Source organism: Coffea arabica, chromosome 1e (assembly GCF_036785885.1).
Source record: "Coffea arabica cultivar ET-39 chromosome 1e, Coffea Arabica ET-39 HiFi, whole genome shotgun sequence".
Lineage (NCBI taxonomy): Eukaryota > Viridiplantae > Streptophyta > Magnoliopsida > Gentianales > Rubiaceae > Coffea > Coffea arabica.
The window spans coordinates 40,053,316-40,073,796 of record NC_092311.1 but is presented as its reverse complement, the minus strand read 5'-3'; the positions used below and the strand labels follow the sequence as shown (position 1 = coordinate 40,073,796).

Sequence of the window (20,481 nt, the reverse complement as noted above, 5' to 3'; positions counted from 1 at the left end):
CACAAATTCATGTATCAACCATAATATATCCTTCCATGACCAATTATCATCTTCTACTTCAGATAATTTGAAAGTCACTAATCCCTCCGAATTCTATGATTAGCTAGTGTCATACTTAGTAGTCTAATTGAATCCTATGACCAGCTCTAGGCAAAAGCTCCTGAAACAAAGCATTACTCTCCCCTCCTGACTCAAACATTGCTTTCACATTTTTTGACAAAATTGGATATTTTAGCTTTGAATTATTCACAGCAAAACTGTTTTGATAACCTTTAAATGCGTCCATCACCAAGACAAGACAGTAGTGAAAGCAACAAACTCCACTTTGACAAATCACCAAGATTATATCCAGTAGCATCAGAAAGCAAAATCTTGACAAAGGATGTCTCAATCTTTCTTGCACAACATCATATTCTTTTCTGGTTAATACAATTAAAAACATCCCAAACCTCCTTAGATGAAGTGTGGACACTCTCTAAATGTTATATCTAGGCAAACTCTGAAAATTATCTAGAGGTTTTCCCCCATATTCCAAAAACAGGGATTCCAAAAACAGGGGATTAACTCGCAATCCTGTTATGTGAAAAATCTTGTCCTTCACAATTCTGATCATAACATCTTGACACACATCAAGAGTAATTGTTTTGAAACCATCCTTAACAAGTATCTAAATATTCTGCACTAACATCTTTAAGATGGATTCTGCAGCAATATGATAAGAAGATAGGACCTTTGAATCATCAAGTTGTTGTCCATCACACATTAGGCTCTGCTCATTCACAGGGAAGCCAACGATGCTCTCCACGATTGCTTTAACATCGCGAACAGTGTACAACGACTTGACTTCCCTCTTCAACAACTCTTCATTTTACATTTTCACAGAGATTGGCAATACATCTCTTGGCCAAAGCACCATATGAAGAGTTGATTCACCCTGGATATCGAGAGAGGCTAAGGTTTCATGATCATCCTCAAGGGGCTTACCGGAATAAATTAGACTGAACTTATCACAAGGGATCCTGACAGGTGTCGAGCCTGTGCAATAATAATTACCTACTCAAAAAAAATACAAATTTTATATATAGGCGAGTATCGAATCCATAGGGACTAGGGATAATTTATTTCTTTTAGAATTCAGAGATGGGGGTTTTTACAAAAATATAAAAATAACTAATTAACTAAATAAAAGCAACTCACAAAAATAAGTAGGAATTAATCAACAATAGATACGATTCTAGGCAAAGGTGTAACTTTTTATATACGGTCCATTCAATTGATCATCGATGTAAAGATAATTCAATTATTAGTTAATAGATTGGTTATAGTTGCTATACACGCGATAAACAACCAACTTTTCCTTACTTTATTGATAGTCAAGATACAATCGTTAACTATTTGCCTAACCAAGAAATAACCCTAGGTGCGACCGTAGGATTTAATTCCTCGATTGCATTAAGAATTAGAAAAGCCCAACTTTAATCAATAAACACGCTACGGGGATTTGTTTAAATTAGATTATACATTTTCCTAACATGGGACCAATCATGCTAGTCGTCATTAGTATTAACCAATCAAACAATTACAGATTTAATCGGTTAATTTGGCGGTGGATTATTAAGTTAATTCGAATATCGGACCCTTGACATTCAAATAACAAAACAATCATAAGAAGTTAAACCAGAAAACATACGAATACCAATGAATAAAATAAATAAATAAAAATAATTCGATCTCACATATGTTTGGAACCGAATCTTCAAGTTGACTTTCGACTAGAAAACGAGAAGTTAGTTCTTCGTTGTTGGGAAAATTGCCAACGTGAAGACATGCGGCCAACCGAAACAAAGATAAAACCTAATCTAAGTGACTAGTCTGCTAATATATATAGCTGACTGACCCTTTTCCTCCCTAAGAAGTACTAATCAAACGGGACTCGGCGGACTTCCCTTATTCTTTTGCTTCCTATTTGATATCTACTACTCATAACAAAGGCCTATTGTCTAATTAGAAAAAAGAAAATAAAAAAAATAATAACTCATGTTTTCTAATTCAACTCTACAACTAACAAAGATAATTAAAGTCTTTCAAATTCCACCAAAGATGTCCATATTTGACTCGAATTAGGAAATCCCATGCGTAGTAAATTCCCGAATCATCTGGACTTGACAGTAATTCTTGAAAAATCACCTCTTTTGTCACTTTTTACTCCACCTCCCTACAATTAACACAATTAATCAAATATAGGTAGAATCTATTAATTAAAATAATATTTGGTTAAAATCAAGGGAAAAATAATTATAAATTTAGCAACAAATTACATCCTATCAGATCCCGTCTTTGGCCTCAATTAAACATTTGATATTAAACATTGTGGATGGTATCAGAAGCCTCTGCATCAATCTGGAGGACTTTCTGATCAGATGCTCTCTTGATAAACAGTCTCGTTGACAGCAAATTTTGAACAAAAAAATGGAGATTAGTATTCTGCTGAATCCCAACTGAGCCCGGATTTTGATCATCCTCCCATGACCAGCAGAAAAGAATTCCAGAAGACATTCACATATTCTTTTCTTTTCTTTCAACATTGCTTTCACTTTTCTAACTGTATCTGATTTCTTCACTTTCAAAGCAACCGGTTTCATAACAGGCAAGCATATATTTATCTGCAAAACAGTAACAACAGCCAAAAAAAGAGTACTCAGAAAATCTACTTAATTCAAATTTGAAAGTGACACCCTGGATTGCTTGCTTTGCAACTAAGAATTTTGACGCTCCAATTCTTTTAGTGCTTGTATTTAATCAAAAGAAAAAAAAATCTGAAGTACATGAATTCAAGTAAAATTCAGGAGGATAAAGGGAACAATGTGTAATAATAAAAATGATGTCACCCCTCGAACCTATTTGATCATCTATTTGGTCTGTAGATCCTGTACATGACTTTCAATCTTCCCTTTTTTCTTGTCAAATTGGTGATTTTCCGATGGACTTCCCAAATATTTTTTTACAAAGACTTCATCCTTTTTATATTGCTTCTGAATAACCATAACAAAAAATTGCTCACAATTGCTTGGTCTGCTAATTTAAATATTGAGTGCAAAGTGTAGCTAAACCCAAAGGGGGAGAAAAAAATGTCCAATGTATGAAAAGAAAAGGCAAACCAATAATCTCAAAAAAAAAAAGAAGTTTTACACTACTACAACTTGAGCCGGTATAGAGGTATTGTCTTAGAATTTGCACATTGAATTGAATTATGTTAGACAAAAAAGCTAAAGTAATTATTCAACTACATTGCACTGGAGGAAAAGAAACACAACATATTACATTAGAGACATCGTCATCTGTAATTTTATTTGTTTTCTTGTCCAACAACTAGGGACTTGTTCAGTCACATAGCATGGTAATACTTCTCGAATGAGCAAAAGCTTGATCATATCATGAAAAGTTAGCATCAACTGTTGCCCTGATTAAATCAGAAATCCTCTCTGAGTTTAATACAGTTAGCATCTTTTGTCAGGCTTTCCTCATATGCAACAAGTTTAAAGGAGGAATAAATTTGTTTTAGCTATAAGAAGCCCGTTTCCAAAACAAATACCAACAGTTTCACAAGAAAATTAGAAGAAATGAAAAGTTATGATCAACACCCCAATTTTTTTTAACCACCAGCCTTTGGGCTGATGGCCACCACTAAGCTATTTAAGACTCCTTTGCCTCCCATCAATTACCACATTAAGTGGTTTCTTAAAAAAAATCAGACGGGTGCGTAGTGCATTTGTCTAGTCTGATGGTGGTTCAGTCCCTACCGGCCTCTCTAGACCCAGTTGGGTGACTTGTGTCTCCCTCTTAGATTAGGATAGTGTAGGATACTATAGACAAAGTGACGATTGATAAAAAAAAAACACCCCAATATTTTTCTTTACAGTTAAAAGTAATCCAAAATGCAAAAAGACTGTAGAGATTAGCATCATAAGTAAAATCTTGAAAAATGACCTTTCAGTCTTGCACAAAGAAGATGTTACTTTCTTAGGTAATTCAATTAACGGGCAAGATTAAACAGTTGAATTATGGACTTTCTCTGAATGTTGTAACTAGCTAAATGCTGACGACTGCTTAGAGGTATTCCTCTACATTCCAGAATCTGGGAATCAACTGGGAATCCTAGCCTATCAAAAATCTTGTTCTTCACAGCTTTGATCAAACAATCTTGATGCACGTCAAGATTAAATTGTAGTACCCGACAGATATCTGAAAAAAATTTTGCGCTAACATCAGTAAGGTTGATTCTGCTGTAATATTGTGACAAGATTGGACCTTTGAATCATTAAGTTTTTTGCCATCATAAATTAGGCTCAGATCATAAAGAGGGAAGCCAATGATGCTCTCCACGATTGCTTTAACATCACGAACAGTGTACAACATCTTAACTTGCCAACTTCATCATCAAGTATCAAACTACCATGTTTCCAAAGAAGTGAGTTTGGAATTTCTTTCTCCGGACTTGAATAAAACTTCTGACTAATTATGTTTGACCTTAATTATACTTTTGGACTTAGTAATGTAAATCTTCAAATGTGTTCTCTGGAACTCTTGCAGAAATGGTCCCAAAGTAAGTGGAATATATATATTGTTGGCATGGATATGCCCAAATTCCATGGTTTTCACTTTCTTATGGAGAATAACAATGAAAAACTTAAATGATTAAAATCACGAGTAAACGAATTTTTTTCCTTTTTTTTAAAAATAAAACACATCATAATTTTATTAAATGACAAACTCTACGCTAATGGCAAAAATTACATTGGATAAATACGAGTTCCGACCTTGGCATATTCTTAAGAATCTTTGTACAATTCTAATTTGTCAAGCTTGACATTATTCTCAAAATTCACCATAACGAACAAAAGGTTGAAGGATCTTCTTCATGTAAGGATTGTCCCATTTCAATGACTCCCAACCAAGTAGAGATATTTGGATCACTTTAAGTGCTGGTGGTGCAGAAGGTTGTCCATTGATGGAGGGTAGGAAGGGAGGTAAGCTTTCCAGATTTCGGCAGCTTATTACCTCAATTCTCTCAATAGAGTTACAAATCAGGAGCCCCTTGCAAATATTCCTTAGTTTAGGATTTCCTAGCACAGCCAATTTCTTGAGATTTGGGAGGCAACTGATAGTGGTCCTTTAGCATGAATCTTTGTTGCTTGAAGTAAAACTAAAGTAGCCTTCTTCATCGTTTGATACTATCTCCTCCAATTCGTTACAACACCAGACCTTAAGTACTTCAAGACTTTGCACGGATTGTAGCAACCTTGGTGTGAACAACTTCTTGAGCTTGCCACAACGATCAATGAACAAAGATCTAAGGCAGGAAAAAGTGCTAGGTGGAGGAATTGCGTTCGTTATGGTGAAGTTTGATTACTTGAGTTCAACAAATGATTAGGATCAAAAATATTATAAATAACCAACCTAAAAGAGTAATTTAAATATTTATAATATATTAATTAAATATTATATCAAGTATTTCATAAAACACCACAAGTTTTTCAATATATAATATACATACCCGAACTTGCTTCAAAAAACTCAATTGATTAGTTCAACCGCGACCTGTCAATCTCAAATGGAATAATTTATCAAGCTATTCATGAGCTCGAGTCAAGCTATTCAATTAAATCGCACCCTAGGTGAGAGCGAGAATGGGGCGAGAAGGGGCACAGTCAGTGTGGCTAGCGTGTGAGTGTGTGTGGTGACTCGGAGTTTTACTGTACTAAGGAGCGGTAGCAGCGTAGTCGCATCTTGAATTGCCAAAGTGTCGGGGGGTTGAATGTCAAACTCAACTTGGTTTTGCATACTGTTGTGATTTAGGATAGGACCATTTTGGTATAGAACATCTGTCTTTCTTCTTTTGGGTTGATTACAGCTAATACTAGAATAGAATTCTTTTGGTTTGTAAAATTTTTAAAAAAAAAAGATAAAATACACTGACCTCTTGTGATTTGCTTACTACCCACGAAATCTCCTCATTATTTAAAAACACCTACATAAATTCATTGTCCTTTGGATTTCTTTGGAAAATGGACGGAAATCATCTAATTTGACGGAAAATGAATGACACAATCTCGACAATTGAGTGTGGTAGCATTGCTTGGCAGATTAATGTTGCTATTGCCAAGTTTTAGTAATAAAAGGGTATCAAGTTAATGTGGTTGAGTTCAGGAAAATCTCTTTGGTGAATATCAGTAATGGCTTGACTTTTTAAATTTTTTGTTAACTTTTCTAGGCATAGGGAATGATTGTTGGCATTTTTCATGTGAATTGGTCCAGTTATTAATTTAGTTCTCCATGTTTGGAAATTTGAGGCTGGCTGCTGTTACTTTTGTGTTGTTTTAGTTATTGTGTTATATGGTTGTAAATAAAAGTTGACTGTACTCCGCTAGTTGTTACTACTGAGTAACCGGGGATCTTCACCTAAAGTGTCGATTCTCGCGTCAAAAGATAGTAGTTATTATGAGTGCGTGGTCGCGTAGCGATTGGAGCTGAGTGACCAGGCTCCTCCATCTGGTAAATGTTGGAGTTCGCGTCAAAAGGCTCTAATGGCTAGAGACTAAGTCTTTTGTTATTCTAAAAAAAAAAAGAAAGAGAAAAATAGAAAACGTGATAAAAAAAAGTAAAGATTGTGTTAGAATGTGAAAGAGTCAGCTTGCCGATTTGTGAATTTAATGTTGAGATTTTGGTTAATAGTTGGACCATTTGCTGATGAATGTTGAGCAACCATTCCTTTTTCTTATATTAGTTTGCTTTAAATTGGAGGAGTTGGTGGTTTGGAAGCTAACTGGGGTATTGTTTTTTGGATCTTGACCATTGATGCTTAATATATGTTTTTCTTGGAGCAATAGCCATTGTCAAATTTTGGTGTTCAATTGCTGTTCTCATGCTTGAGGGCAAGCATGGTTCAGGTGTGGGGGGATTTGATAGGGTGTTAATTGTTAGTAATTTTTATTATTAATTTCCCCCATTGTCCTTGCCAAATATCGTTTAATTGTTAACATATACTTATATTTGGTATTTGGACCTATCTATAGGAAATGGGACTGAAAGGTGCTAAAAAGGGGGGGCTTTCTGAAGCAAATTACTTCACACGTGGAAGTCTTCTACAAAACTCCATCAACGTGGCCCACAAGAGGGGAGCAAAGCTGATTTCCTTTTCCTTTTGGACTGATGAAGAGATGGCTGGTACGGGAAGTCCTACTAGCAATAGGAAACAAGAGAAAATTCGGAGGGCCCCGCTTTTGCACCTTTTTCTCTAAATTCGGCAGAACCACTAGAGGGTTAGAGGTTGTTTTTAGTCGTAGGATAGCTTGGAGCAATAGTTTAGTTTTTCTTTATTTTTCCTTGTCATGCGCACGCCTACTGTTCGACAAAATTTCCCAACGGGAGAATCATCTTTTACTTCTTGATTAATTAGTTAAAGACGGTTTGACGTTCATGAATTCAATCACTTTGCGTGGGATTTATTTATGCGGCGTGGCTAAGCTTTTCGTCTATGATAGGGTGTCAATTGTTAGTAATTTTATTGTTAATTTTCCTCTTTGATCTTGCAAAATATTGCTTTAATTGTGACATCTATTTATATTTGGTATTTAAACCCAATTTCAGAAATTGGCGCAGAAACCTTCTTGAGAAGATTATTGTGAAGCTCTACACAATTGGCCCACATGCATGGTGTAAACCAACGTCCATCCCTTTTGCTGATGAAGAAGAATTGAATTGCATTTGGCTAGCCAACATCTCAATTTGGTGGGGACCGCGAAGAATTAGTATTGTCTAAGGATAGTGTGCCTTTTGTTTGCTTTCTTACAGTAGTAGGATAATTGCTTTCTTGTGATCATGTGCATTTGGTCAAAGGAAACCCGACAAACAAAAGTTGGCTTTTGTTTTTGTTTTCGGTGGAATTGATTAGATAGAAAAAAAAAATGGTTTCTTGTGTGGACGAGGGGGTGAAGTTTTTCATTTGGTTTGTTTTTATTTTTAGAGAGCTTCTGGCATGAAGGGAGATTTTCTCTCCGAGGAGACTACAAAGTAGAATAGGTAGTCTTTTGTGTAGAGGAGGAACTTATTCCTTCTTTTGTTGTGTGGTATGCAATTTTTCTTCAAAGAATCTACGAAGACTCAAAGTTTCATTCTAAATTATTAGCGAGTATTTATGTCTTTGAAATCAATTAAATTGTGTGGAAAGTTTCTTATGAGGCGTGGCTAATCTTCTCATCTAGTCAAGGATCAATGCGAAGACGCAGTCCCACATATCTGTGAGATCTAATTAATTTTTACGTGTTCCTTAATTTGTTAATATTTGCATATTTTCTATTTGAATTTTCATGGGATTATTTTGTTAATTGGATATCAAGGGCCTGATGTGCAATTTGACTTATTAATCTCCTATCAAATTAATCAATTAAATCCGTAATTGTTTAATTGGTTAATATCTGTGGCAACTAGTGTTTTCACACATTAGGAGAACGTGCAATCTGATTTAAATAACCCTCGTAGCGTGTTATTAATTTGGGTTAGACTTTTCTAGTTTTTAAGGCAATTAGGAAATTAATTCCTACGATTACGATCGTACCTAAGAGTATTTCCTGGTTAGAGGTAATCAACGGTCATACCTTGGTTATCAATAAATTAAGGAAAAACTGGTCGTCAAAGCTTATCGGTGACTATAACTAACCTGTTAATAAAATTAAGTGAACCTTCTTTGCATCAATGATCGGATGAATGGACTGTGTTTGCGTAGTTGTATCCTTTGTTAGAATTTATTTATTATTTATTTAATTGCTATTTATATTCGTATTAATTAATTATTTATTTTTTGGTTAAATTGTTTAATTATTTTTAGTTTTATTCTGATAAAAAGTCCCCCGTGTCCCGAACTTGAAATGAATCGAATTTTTTTCAATCCCTGTGGATTCGACCTTGCTCACTACTATACATAGAAAATTTATATTTTTCTCGAGTAGGTATTTATTATTACACAGGCTCGACACCTGTCAGTCTAGCCAAAGATCAACGCGACGACGCAGTCCCGAATACCTGTGAGATTGAATTAATTATCATGCGTTCCTTAATTTATTAATATTTGCACGTTGTCTGTTTGAATTTCTATGGGATTATTTAGTTAATTGAATGTCAAGGGCTCGATGTTTAGTGCGATTTATTAATTTCCTGCCAAATTAGTCAATTAAATCCGTAATTGTTTAAATTGATTAATACTAGTGGCAACTAGCGTTTTTATACAATAGGAAAACGTGCAATCTGATTTAAATAACTCTCGTAGCATGTTATTGATTGGGGTTAGATTTTTTCAATCCTTTATGCAATTGAAAAATTAATTCCTACGGTCATACCTAGAAGTATTTTCTAGTTAGGGGTAATCAATGGTCGTACATTGGTTACCAATAAATTAAGAAAAAATTGGTCGTCAGAACTCGTCGGCGACTATAACTAACCTAATAATAAATTAAGTGAACCTACCTTGCATTAATGATCGGATGAGTGGACTATGTCTGAGTAGTTGTATCTTTTGTTAGAATTTATCTATTCTATTCTTGATTTAATTCCTGTCTATATTTGTGTTAGTTAATTATTTTTTTTAGTTGAATTGCTTAATTATTTTTAGTATCATTCCGATAAAATCCTCCTTTACCAATTGGAATCTCAAAGAGACAAATATCCCCAGTTCCTGAGGAGACGACCCTACTTGCCACTGTCTACTATTTAGAAAATGTTGTCAACTAATTAATTCTGATATATCGGATTAAGCAAACTCTTCGGAAATATGGTGAATCAAGTAACCCATTGCACACCTAGAGTCCATGCTCCAGTACCTAGGATTAATTATTGACTGCTTTTGGTGGTAGTTAGATTCTATTTTTATTATTGCACAGGTCCGGTACTTGTCAATTTTTGGCGCCATTGCCGAGGACTGGTGTCAGTTATTTGTTTTTTTTAATTCACTTTTGTTCTAATTTTCTGGTGCTTTTCAAGTGTATGCCTCATTTTTCTCATACAGGTGAATTAATTTTCGATCCCGAGATAGAAAATACTACGCGTACAACAAGAAAAGAGACCAAACAACTCAGAAAAGAGCACTCAAGTGCTACATCTCAGAGACCTGAGCCAGAAGTTGGACCAGCAGATTCGTTTGGTGACACTTCAAGTGACTCGGACCAAGAGCAAGTCATCATGGCAAATGCATAGACACTAAGGGAGTTGGCTGCTCCTAATTTAAATTAGCAACCTTTATGCATTACTTTTCCAAGTTTGAATGATAACACACCCTTTGAACTAAAATCTGGTCTAATTCATCTCTTGCCATCTTTCCATGGTCTACCAGGTGAGGAGCCCTACAAGCACTTGTAAGAGTTCGACGTCGTTTGCAATAGTATGAAGCCCCGGGAATCACAAAAGAGCAGATAAAAATGATGGCCTTTCCCTTCTCTTTGAAGGACTCCGTAAAAGATTGGTTGTACTACCGAACACCTGGTAGTATCACCACGTGGGACCAGTTGAAGAAAAAATTCTTGGACAAGTACTTTCAGGCATCTCGAGCTGCAAGCCTAAGGAAGGAGATATGCGGTATCAAACAACATCTAGGCGAGTCTCTCTATGAGTACTGGGAGAGATTTAAGAAGCTGTGCATCCAATACCCTCAGCATCAGATAAGTGAGCAACTGCTCATCCAATATTTCTATGAGGAGCTACTTTTCAGGGACAGAAGCATAATCGATGCTGCAAGTGGAGGGGCATTAGTAAATAAGACTTCTCGAGAGGCGTGGGAGCTAATTGAAGGAATGGCTGAGAATTCGCAACAGTTTGGTACAAGGGAGGATATCCCAACGCGTAGGGTGAATGAGATAGAAACATCCTCCATCCAACAACAAATCTCTGAATTGACGTTCTTCGTGCGACAACTAACTGTGAGAAATGCCTCACAAGCCAAAGTATGTGGGGTATGCGTTGCCTTGGGTCATTCTACAGAGATGTGTCCGCCAGTTCAAGAAGAAAATGCAGAACAAGTGAACATGACTGGCCACGCGCTCGCGACAAGAAAGCAGTACGACTCATATTCAAGTACCTACAATCCTGGTTTGAGGGATCACCTTAACTTCAGTTATGGAGGAAATAGGCAACCCAATTTTGCACCAAACAAATAGCAAGAGTATCAACAACAGTATCAGCCTCGCCTACCACCACCTTCTTCGAACTCAAGTCCGTTCTTGGAATAGATGATGAAGCAATTGATTGCAAATCAACAGAAGACAGATTCGGATCTACAAAATATGAGAAATCAACTGGGACAGATGCAATCCATGCAAAATTAAATGAATCAAATGGCCATCACGATCAACCGTTTGGAGTCCCAAGTTCAAGAGAAGTTGCCATCTCAACCAGAGTTGAATCCGAAGAATGTTAGTACAATGACCTTGAGGAGTGGCAAAGAAATCCGAGGACGAGAACCAGTGATTCCTAAGGACAAGGACGAGGAACGAATTGAGAAAGAGTTGGAAGAGGAGGGTAGAGACAACAAAGATCAAAAGGTACTCCCGCATCTAATCACTAAAGCTAAAACTAATCTACCTCTCTTTCCTAGCAAGCTAGAGAAACCAAAGAAATAGGACAAGGAGAAAAAGGTCCTGGAAATCTTTCACAAGATGGAGATTAACATTCTCCTACTAGACGCGATTAAACAAGTGCCTAGATACGTAAAATTTTTGAGGGACTTGTGTGTCAACCGAAAGCGGTTGAAAGGAGATGAACGAGTTATAGTGGGGGAGAATGTGTCAGCAATCTTACAAAGGAATCTTCCACCGAAATGCTGGGATCCAGGTATGTTCACCATTCCCTGTAGGATAGGTAATACCTTAATTGGGAAGGCCATGTTAGACCTAGGAGTTTCGATTAATGTCATGCCCAAATCCATATATGCTTCTTTGAACTTAGGTTCTTTGAACGAAACGTGAATAATAATTCACTTAGCTAACCGAACCAATGCATACCCTGACGGGTTTGCTGAAGATGTTTTAGTAAAAATTAATGACTTGGTTTTCCCCACCGATTTTTATGTGCTAGACATGGAGGATGAACACTCCCACGACCCATCACCTTTACTGTTAGATAGACCCTTCTTAAGCACAGTTCGAACCAAAATTGATGTTAATAAGGGCACCCTGTCTATGGAATTTGATGGTGAGATTGTTCATTTTAATATTTTTGAAACCATGAAATATCTTTCAAAATCACATGCTGGCTCTGTTTTCTCTATAAATGTTATTGACCCTACTGTACAAGAAGTTTTTAAAATTGAAGGTAGGGATGAGTTAGAAGTCGCCTTGACCAGGCATTTCGAATCAGAGATGATCCTTGGGGTAGAGTTGAGTGAAGAGCTCAAATGTGTGATTGGAGCGTTACAGATGTTGCCAACCACAAAAATGAGGTATAATCTCGCACCCATTTTTACACCCGAACCTCACCAGAGGTTACTTCCATCTGTGGTGCAGGCGCCTGTTTTGGAATTGAAACCCCTGCCGAAACATCTAAAGTACGCATACTTGGGTGAAGGGGAGACACTCCCAGTGATCATCTTCGCAAGTTTATCAAAGGTTCAGGAGGACAAACTATTTCGAGTTCTCAGGAAACATAAGCAGGCGATAGGATGGACCATCGCCGATATTAAGGGAATTAGCCCCGCAGTGTGTGTGCATCGAATTCGACTCGAGAAAGGTGTTAAACCTATTCGGTAGGCTCAAAGGAGACTGAATCCCCTAATGATGGAGGTAGTGAAGAAAGAGATCCTGAAACTGCTGGATGTGGGGATAATCTTTGCAATATCAGATAGCCCCTGGGTGAGTCCAATACAGGTGGTCCCGAAAAAAACAGGGGTGACGGTGGAATCAAACCAATAGGGTGAACTCGTACCAGTTCGAAAGCCCACCGGGTGGCAGCAATGTATAGACTATAGGAAGTTGAACGCCGTCACGAAAAAGGATCATTTTTTCCTTCCTTTCATTGATCAGATGGTAGAGCGATTAGCAGGTCGAGTTTACTATTATTTTTTGGATGGATTCTCAGGTTATTTTCAAATTACTATCACACCCGAGAACCAGGAGAAGACGACTTTTACGTGCCCGTTTGAAACTTTTACATACCGAAGGATGCCATTTGGGTTGTGCAATGTACCTGCTACCTTCCAAAGATACATGATAAGTATTTTTTTCGAATATGTTGAGAAAATTATCGAAGTTTTCATGGATGTGTGTATGGTGAGAGTTTTGACAATTGTCTAGATAACATGAAATTTAATTTTGGTAAGGTGTATAGAAACTAATCTCGTGCTTAATTGGAAAAAATGTCACTTTATGGTCGAACACGGAATAGTTCTGAGGCATGTAGTGTCGTCTAAGGGTATTAAGATTGATAAGGCAAAAATAGATGTTATATCTACTTTACCTTACCCTGCGAGCGTGCAAAAAGTGCATTTTTTCTTGGGTCATGCAGGTTTCTATCGAATGTTCATTAAAGATTTCTCAATAATTGGAGCACCCCTATTCCAACTTTTGCAAAAAGACGTGCCCTTCGATTTCGATGAAGCATGTAAGAGGGCGTTTGACAGGTTGAAAGAGCTATTGACCTCGCTACCTATTATACAACCTCCTAATTGGAACCTATCGTTTGAGATCATGTGCGACACCAGTGATTATATCGTGGGCGTGGTGCTGGGTCAACGAGTAGGAAAGGCAATTCATGCAATATACTATGCATCTCGAGCCTTGAACGGATCTCAATTAAACTATTCCACCACTGAAAATGAGCTTTTGGCGGTAATTTTTGCTTTAGAGAAATTCAGGTCTTATTTACTAGGTGTTAAATTATTATTTTTTCTGATCATGCAGCATTGCGGTATCTGTTGACCAAGAAAGAGGCAAAACCACGACTGATAAGGTGGATACTATTGCTACAAGAGTTTGACCTGAAGATCAGAGACAAGAAATGGGCGAAAATCTAGTAGCAGATCACTTGAGTCGAGTACAAATCGTCGAAAACGACCTCCCGTTGAGAGAAACTTTCCCCGATGAGCATTTATTTTCTGTTAATTTATCCTTGCCTTGGTATGCAGATATTATTAATTTTCTAGTCACTGGCAAGTTCCCTGTAGGATGGAAGGCAAAGAGGGACAAGTTAAAGAGTGATGCAAAATCTTACATCTGGGATGATCCTTACCTCTGGAAGTAGGGTGCCGACCAAGTCATCCGTAGATGTGTGAGTGAAATTGAATTCCAATTTATTTTAACTTATTGTCACTTTTTTGCGTGTGAAAATCACTTTGGACCAAAGAGAACGGATCGTAAGGTGCTAGAGAGCGGGTTCTATTGGCTGACCCTCTTCAAAGATGCCTACTCATTTTGTAACTCCTGTGACAAGTGTCAACGAGTAGGTAATATTTTTCGCAAGGATCAAATGACCTAAACTCCAATGATTTTTGTTGAAATTTTTGACGTTTGGGGTATTGATTTTATGGGTTCTTTTCCTTCATCTTATGATTTTTTTGTATATATTGCTTACTGTGGATTATGTCTCAAAATGAATGGAAGCAAAGGCCACCCGTACTAATGATTCCAAAGTAGTTGCAGAATTCATAAGGTCTAATATTTTTGTCTGCTTTGGGATGTCGCGAGCGATTGTAAGTGATCGAGATAGCCATTTCTGCAACAAGATGATTGCTGCACTTTTTAGGAGATACGGCGTCTTATATAAGGTATCCACACCTTACCATCCTCAAACAAACGGTCAGGCGGAAGCGTCGAACCGAGAGATCAAGTCGATCTTAGAGAAGATGGTTCGGCTCGTTAGGAAGGATTGAAGTATGAGACTGGAGGATGCACTATGGGCATATAGGACGGCGTACAAGACACCCATTGAAATGTCCCCTTTCCGGTTGGTATTTGAGAAACCTTGTCACCTCCCGGTCGAGTTCGAGCATAGAGCGTTTTAGGTGGTCAAGCAATGCAATATGAATATCGAGGAGGGCGAAATTCAAAGAAAGTTGCAATTACAAGAATTGGAGGAGATTCAAAATGAAACATACGAGAACGCGGTGATTTATAAGGAGAATAATAAGATATTTCATGACCAACAGATTTCGAGGAAGACATTTGTCTGCGGGCAAAAAGTTCTACTGTACCACTCAAAATTGAAGCTATTTTCAGGTAAATTACGTTCTTGTTGGATTGGTCCTTTTGTTATGACTAATGTCTTTCATTATGGTGCAGTCGAGATCCAGAGTTTGAAAACGGAGAAGAAATTTATAGTGAATGGTCACTGTCTCAAACCATATCATGAAGGGTTTCTGGTTGAACGGGTGGAGATGGTGCAACTGGAAGACCCGATTCACTTAGTTTAAACAAATCTTGAGCTATGTCTAGCCAAAAATATTTAAAAAAAAAACGCTCTTTTGGGAGGCAACCCGAACATGAATTTTATTGGGGTAAAATACATAAAACCCCCCTGTGGTTAAGGAAATTGACACAAAACCTCCTCATTGTTTAGAAACACCCACTTAACCCCCCTGTGCTTTGGACTTCTTTGGATTTTACCTGCTGACCGGTTGGGAAGCTAGCAAGTGATATTGACGCGACTTAATGGTAACTTGTGGCTAGAAGAAACTGGTTTCATTCCAATTTTACCCTCCATGTCTCTTACAAATGAAACCCACCATAATTGTTGTTCTGCAAATAAGAAAATTCGACAGAGAGATACAAAACGAAAACCCAAAAATGTAAAGAGCAACGCAGCTTTGGATGGGAGAAAAAGAGCTTTGGAAGGGCTAAATCAGCTATCATTTCAAGGGAGAACCAAAAAATTTCAAGCTCCCAAAATTTTGGCGGTGGATCGAGGGACCTAAGGTACCAAAACCGGCGATACTTCTACAACAATAAAGCAAAGATTAAAGTAGTAGAATCTGAAAAACCATCAAAAGGTATGTTGTATTATGTATGTGAAACTGGAGCTTGTTCATTTTGGGTATGGTGCAACCCAATTAGTAGAGAGGGAGGCACTAATGAATCATCCTGCCAAAATCCATACGTTGAAGGGGTTTCACCAATTGGACCTGCAACAGCGAAAAGATTTATCATGTCTGGGCAAGGAATGGAAAGTAATAACTATAACATCATTATGGGATTACAATCGAAGATTCACAATGTCGAAGCAATGATGGGGCTGATGAAGATGATGATGATGCTGACTGTACTTGTGTCTCTTTTGTCACTGGTCGTTATATGTATGAGATGAAGTTTGGGCAAAATTTGTAATGTAAAAGTAGTGTAATAGAATTTGGAGTTGGGACAAATTGTAGTGCAAAAACCACATCTTGGTTTCAATCTAGAGTTGATTTTCATGTTTCAATTATAAATGAGCGAATGAAGCTGCTTTTGTTGAAGATATTGAAAAAACCTGCTTTTATTCAAGACATTGAAAAGACCCTGAAATACCCATTTAAATGCAATGAAGTTGTTAGATTAAGTCATCAGATGCAAAGATATAACCAGCAATTATTATTCAGGACACTTGACAGATTTAATCATTTTCAGCAAAGATATGGCCAGTAATATTGCCATCCATATTACCACAACTAGATATGATAAATCATCAAAGATGTGGCTAGTAATATTGCCATCCATAAATACAAAAACGTGACATATTATCACAATCATACCACAATAGTATCCTACCATAACATGGCCAAAAGGTTCACCAGCATAGCAATACAGTCACAAATGCCACAGTTAACCAAAACATAGCCATCAAATCTGAGTACAATACCACAATGGCATCAGTCAACCAAAAGATAGCCACAATCAACCAAAACATAGCCAAAAAATCTGAGACAAAAAATTCATAATGGTATCAGTACCCCAAAAGATAGGCAAAGTCAACCAAAACATAGCCAAAAAATCTAAGTACAATACCCTTGAAAGTATTAGTCAACCAAAAGATAGCCAAAAATCTGAGTACAATGAAAAATATTGCAACATCCATACCATAATGGTATCAGTACATTCAACCAATAAAATCGACATATTCTACTTGGTATAACCAGTACATTCAACCAATAAAATCGAAAAAATAGCAGTTCATTTTCTTGGTCTCTTGGAGCCACAATGTCGCAACCTTGACATCCTTGCAGTTGCAGCTGGTTGCTTTCTCTTTGAGGATCTACTTTGATGGCTTTCTTGGTTAGTACCACTTATAGGCTGATTTGGCTCCTGTATGTAAGTTCTCATGGTTAGTATGTATGTAAGTATATTCCAGCACCCAAAAATAGATAATTACTTTTTAGTACCTGTGAAAGTGTAGTAGCAGTAGTACTTGAGACACTAACCTGAGTTGTAGAAGCTACGGATGTTGCATTTGAAGTTGTTGGACCAACTTTAGGTGCCTATAGTTCAAATTGAATTTAATGAGTGTATAAGTACCAACAAAACACACTAAACCATAGTGACAGTAGAATGTAAAATGTTACTTTACTTTGTAAAGTTTAGATTTAGGGTGAATCCCTGATTTGCAAGTTCGTATGTTATGTCCAACTTTCAAACACCTCCGACAGTAAACTGCAAGACCTTTCCTACTTACTTTCTGCTGATTTGTAGGCTCTTCTGGACCCTTCTTTCTCTGTTTTTTTGGCCTACCAGGCTATTTTTTCACCAATGGTGGGTTCAAATATTGCATTTTGCAATCTACCCAGAACTGCTTCGAAGGAACGGGACCAATTGTGAAGTTGTAGGCCCTTAAATATGCCTCCTTATGGTAACAAGCATCAACATAGTCCTCAAATTTCAACTTTCTACTCTGAATGCAGGCAGCTGCATGCACGAAAGGAATGCCACTAAACTGAAAATGACCACAGGTACATGTTTTTATCTCCAAATTGACAACATTTGTCCTTCCATAGCCATCCACTTCCAAATTCCCATTTTCTCCATAAACCGCAACACAATTTCTTGCCTTTATCTTAAACTTCTCTAACTTCTCATAAATGTTTGGACATAAAGTGCCACCATATTTCTGCATGCCCTCTCGTTTGGTTACCAACCTTTGCATTAATCTCCTCTGAATCCACTCCAGCATTGTAATTATTGGCTCCCCTCTAGCTTTTAGAATGTAATTATTCCATGACTCACTTATGTTATTAACGCAAGTGTCACTCCTACAAGCTGTACTAAAATGAGCTATGGACCACAATTTTGGAGGCAACCGTTTGAACCATCCCGCAGTTGTTAGCTTGTCACCTTCCTATGGGTCAGCCCTCGCAAGATTTGCTATGGCAGTTTCATGCTCTGGCATGCTTGTTGCTACAGCAACTTCCCAAAACATGTTTCTAAGGTCTTGATTCTTGAATCTTTGTTTGAAGTTCTCGAACATATGTTTCAAATAGAATCTGTGCTCTGATTCAAGAAACAGTTCTTCAATTGCATGGACAAGACCCTTTTGCCTATCTGAAATGAAAATGTAAGCCACTCCTTTGTTTCCTCTTCCAATTTGGCTGATTAATTCCCACAAAAACCAACTCCAACTATCGTAATTCTCTACCTCAACAACAGCAAAGGAAATAGGGAACATATTTTCATTGGCATCCCTACCCAAGGCTGTAAGCAGCTGACCTCCAAAGGGACTCTTGAGGAAGCAGCCATCTAGTCCTATGATAGGTCTATATCCTTCTAGGAAACCATTTTTCAAAGCACCTAAACCATAATATATCCTCTGAAATGTAGCTCTTTCCTCAACATTTCACCTATCAATTTGCAATGAAATATGACTATCAGGATTTGAATTTTTAACAGTAGCTACATAATCCCAAAGTCTGTGGTATTGCTCCATGTCATTGCCCCTAAGTGCCTCTAATGCTTTTTGCTTTGTTCTGGCAGCTATTTTTTGACTAATGTCTAGTATAAATAATCTTCTTGTCTCATTCACTATGCCAGGAATACTATATCCAGGATCATCCCTCACTTTAGCTTGAAATTTATTACTCAGATATGTTGAAGTGGCATGTCGATTGCTGTAATCCCTGCCATAATAGTGCTCTCCCTTAGGAGTTTTGATCATAAATGTCTTTGTTTTCTGGATTCTGCTTGCATGAATCCTTCAACTGCACCCCTTTGCACATTTAGCTGTGATTCGAGAGCCTTCATTTCTGATGTAGTTGTGCTCATATCCCTCTCAATTTCCCATTCCACCAAAGCCTCTCTAAACTTATAGAAGCTAGTAAATTTATGGTCAACCTTTAGTTCAAAGTGCACTTTGCTAAACTCTTTAGACAGGGATGCTTTCATCATCAGATCTTATTCCTCTGTCAAGCAGGTTTTCATCACCCTCTACTACTTCATTCCAGTCCTCTTCCTGCTCATTGGCATGACATCTATCATCCCTCCCTGATGTTGGATGACTTCTTGAATCTTCATGTTATTTTTTTGAATTGGGTTTGCTAATTTTCTTGTTGCTACTTTGAACCAATACCAACCGAATTTGCAGATCCAACATTTATAGATGCTTGTGTTGATCCTTGACCATGTGAACCTGCAAATATGTCATCATCTTCAGGCAGGTCTACTGCTTCTCTTAGCCAGTCAGGAAGATCTGAATAATCTGGTATGACTTCATCTTCTTCTCCGCCTTCATGAACTGTTCTTTCTCCCCTATAATCAGTCTGCTTTTCTGTTGGATCTCTCTCTGCATATGTTGTTGGTTCTCCCCTACAATCAGTCTGCTCTGATATTGACTCTCTCTCTGCTTGTGTTGTTTCTTCTGTTGACTTCCTTATAGGAGACTGCTGAGGTTCTGAGGATGTATCACCGTCTTCTTTGTCTTTAAATAACCGCCTGACTGACTTCCTTGCACTTAACTTTACTCTTTGTGACTTAGCTTTTTTATCATTTGTTGCCTTCTTTCTCTTGGACTTGTTACCAGAATCATGTATCTTCTCTCTATGTGGTCCCACAAAAGCTGGATCCGACTCCATTTGTGATGACTCTTCTTCACAGATGTCCTTTGCTTTACAGTTAATGTGTGGATTGTCATTATTGTCCTCACTCCCAATTATTAAAGGGTCAATTTCATCCCTGCCTTTAATAGCTGAGGACGAACTAATCTCAGCCTGCTAGCCATCATGATATGGAAGTGCAAGTACGCCATCACCAGTCACTCTCTTGTACAGTAATTTTCCTTCCGGGGACACAATTTCAATGGGATCAGGCCCCCTCTCAGCATATATGTGCATTTCTATAAGCCCCTCATAACATGTTGTCAATAATTCGATGTCAACATCATCCTTGATGGGAACCACACCAACATCAAGGTCATGAAAGGGAATGGAGTACCAGAAATTCATATTTGTTACGCCGTGGTCAATTGTTTGGTACATTTTTGGAAACTCAAATA

At 37.5% G+C, this 20,481-nt stretch overlaps 2 protein-coding genes and 1 non-coding gene across 3 annotated transcripts; all 3 read right to left on the bottom strand.

The window, feature by feature from the left end:
* Positions 1-667: 667 nt before the first annotated feature.
* Positions 668-4,416, bottom strand: LOC140016982 (uncharacterized). Its single transcript, XM_072071314.1, has 5 exons — positions 4,309-4,416; positions 2,604-2,663; positions 2,368-2,520; positions 2,188-2,215; positions 668-861 (listed from the first exon to the last, which is right to left on the bottom strand). The coding sequence occupies exons 1-5, from the start codon at positions 4,414-4,416 to the stop codon at positions 668-670; spliced, it is 543 nt and encodes a 180-aa protein (XP_071927415.1).
* A 6,185-nt stretch (positions 4,417-10,601) lies between these two features.
* LOC113713108 (small nucleolar RNA R71) lies at positions 10,602-10,708 on the bottom strand. The gene has a single exon (XR_003453440.2). It is a non-coding gene; the product is annotated as a small nucleolar RNA R71 (small nucleolar RNA).
* Positions 10,709-18,336: 7,628 nt separating this feature from the next.
* LOC140016975 (uncharacterized) lies at positions 18,337-19,149 on the bottom strand. Its single transcript, XM_072071308.1, has 2 exons — positions 18,892-19,149; positions 18,337-18,804 (listed from the first exon to the last, which is right to left on the bottom strand). The coding sequence occupies exons 1-2, from the start codon at positions 19,147-19,149 to the stop codon at positions 18,337-18,339; spliced, it is 726 nt and encodes a 241-aa protein (XP_071927409.1).
* Between the last annotated feature and the right edge of the window lie 1,332 nt (positions 19,150-20,481).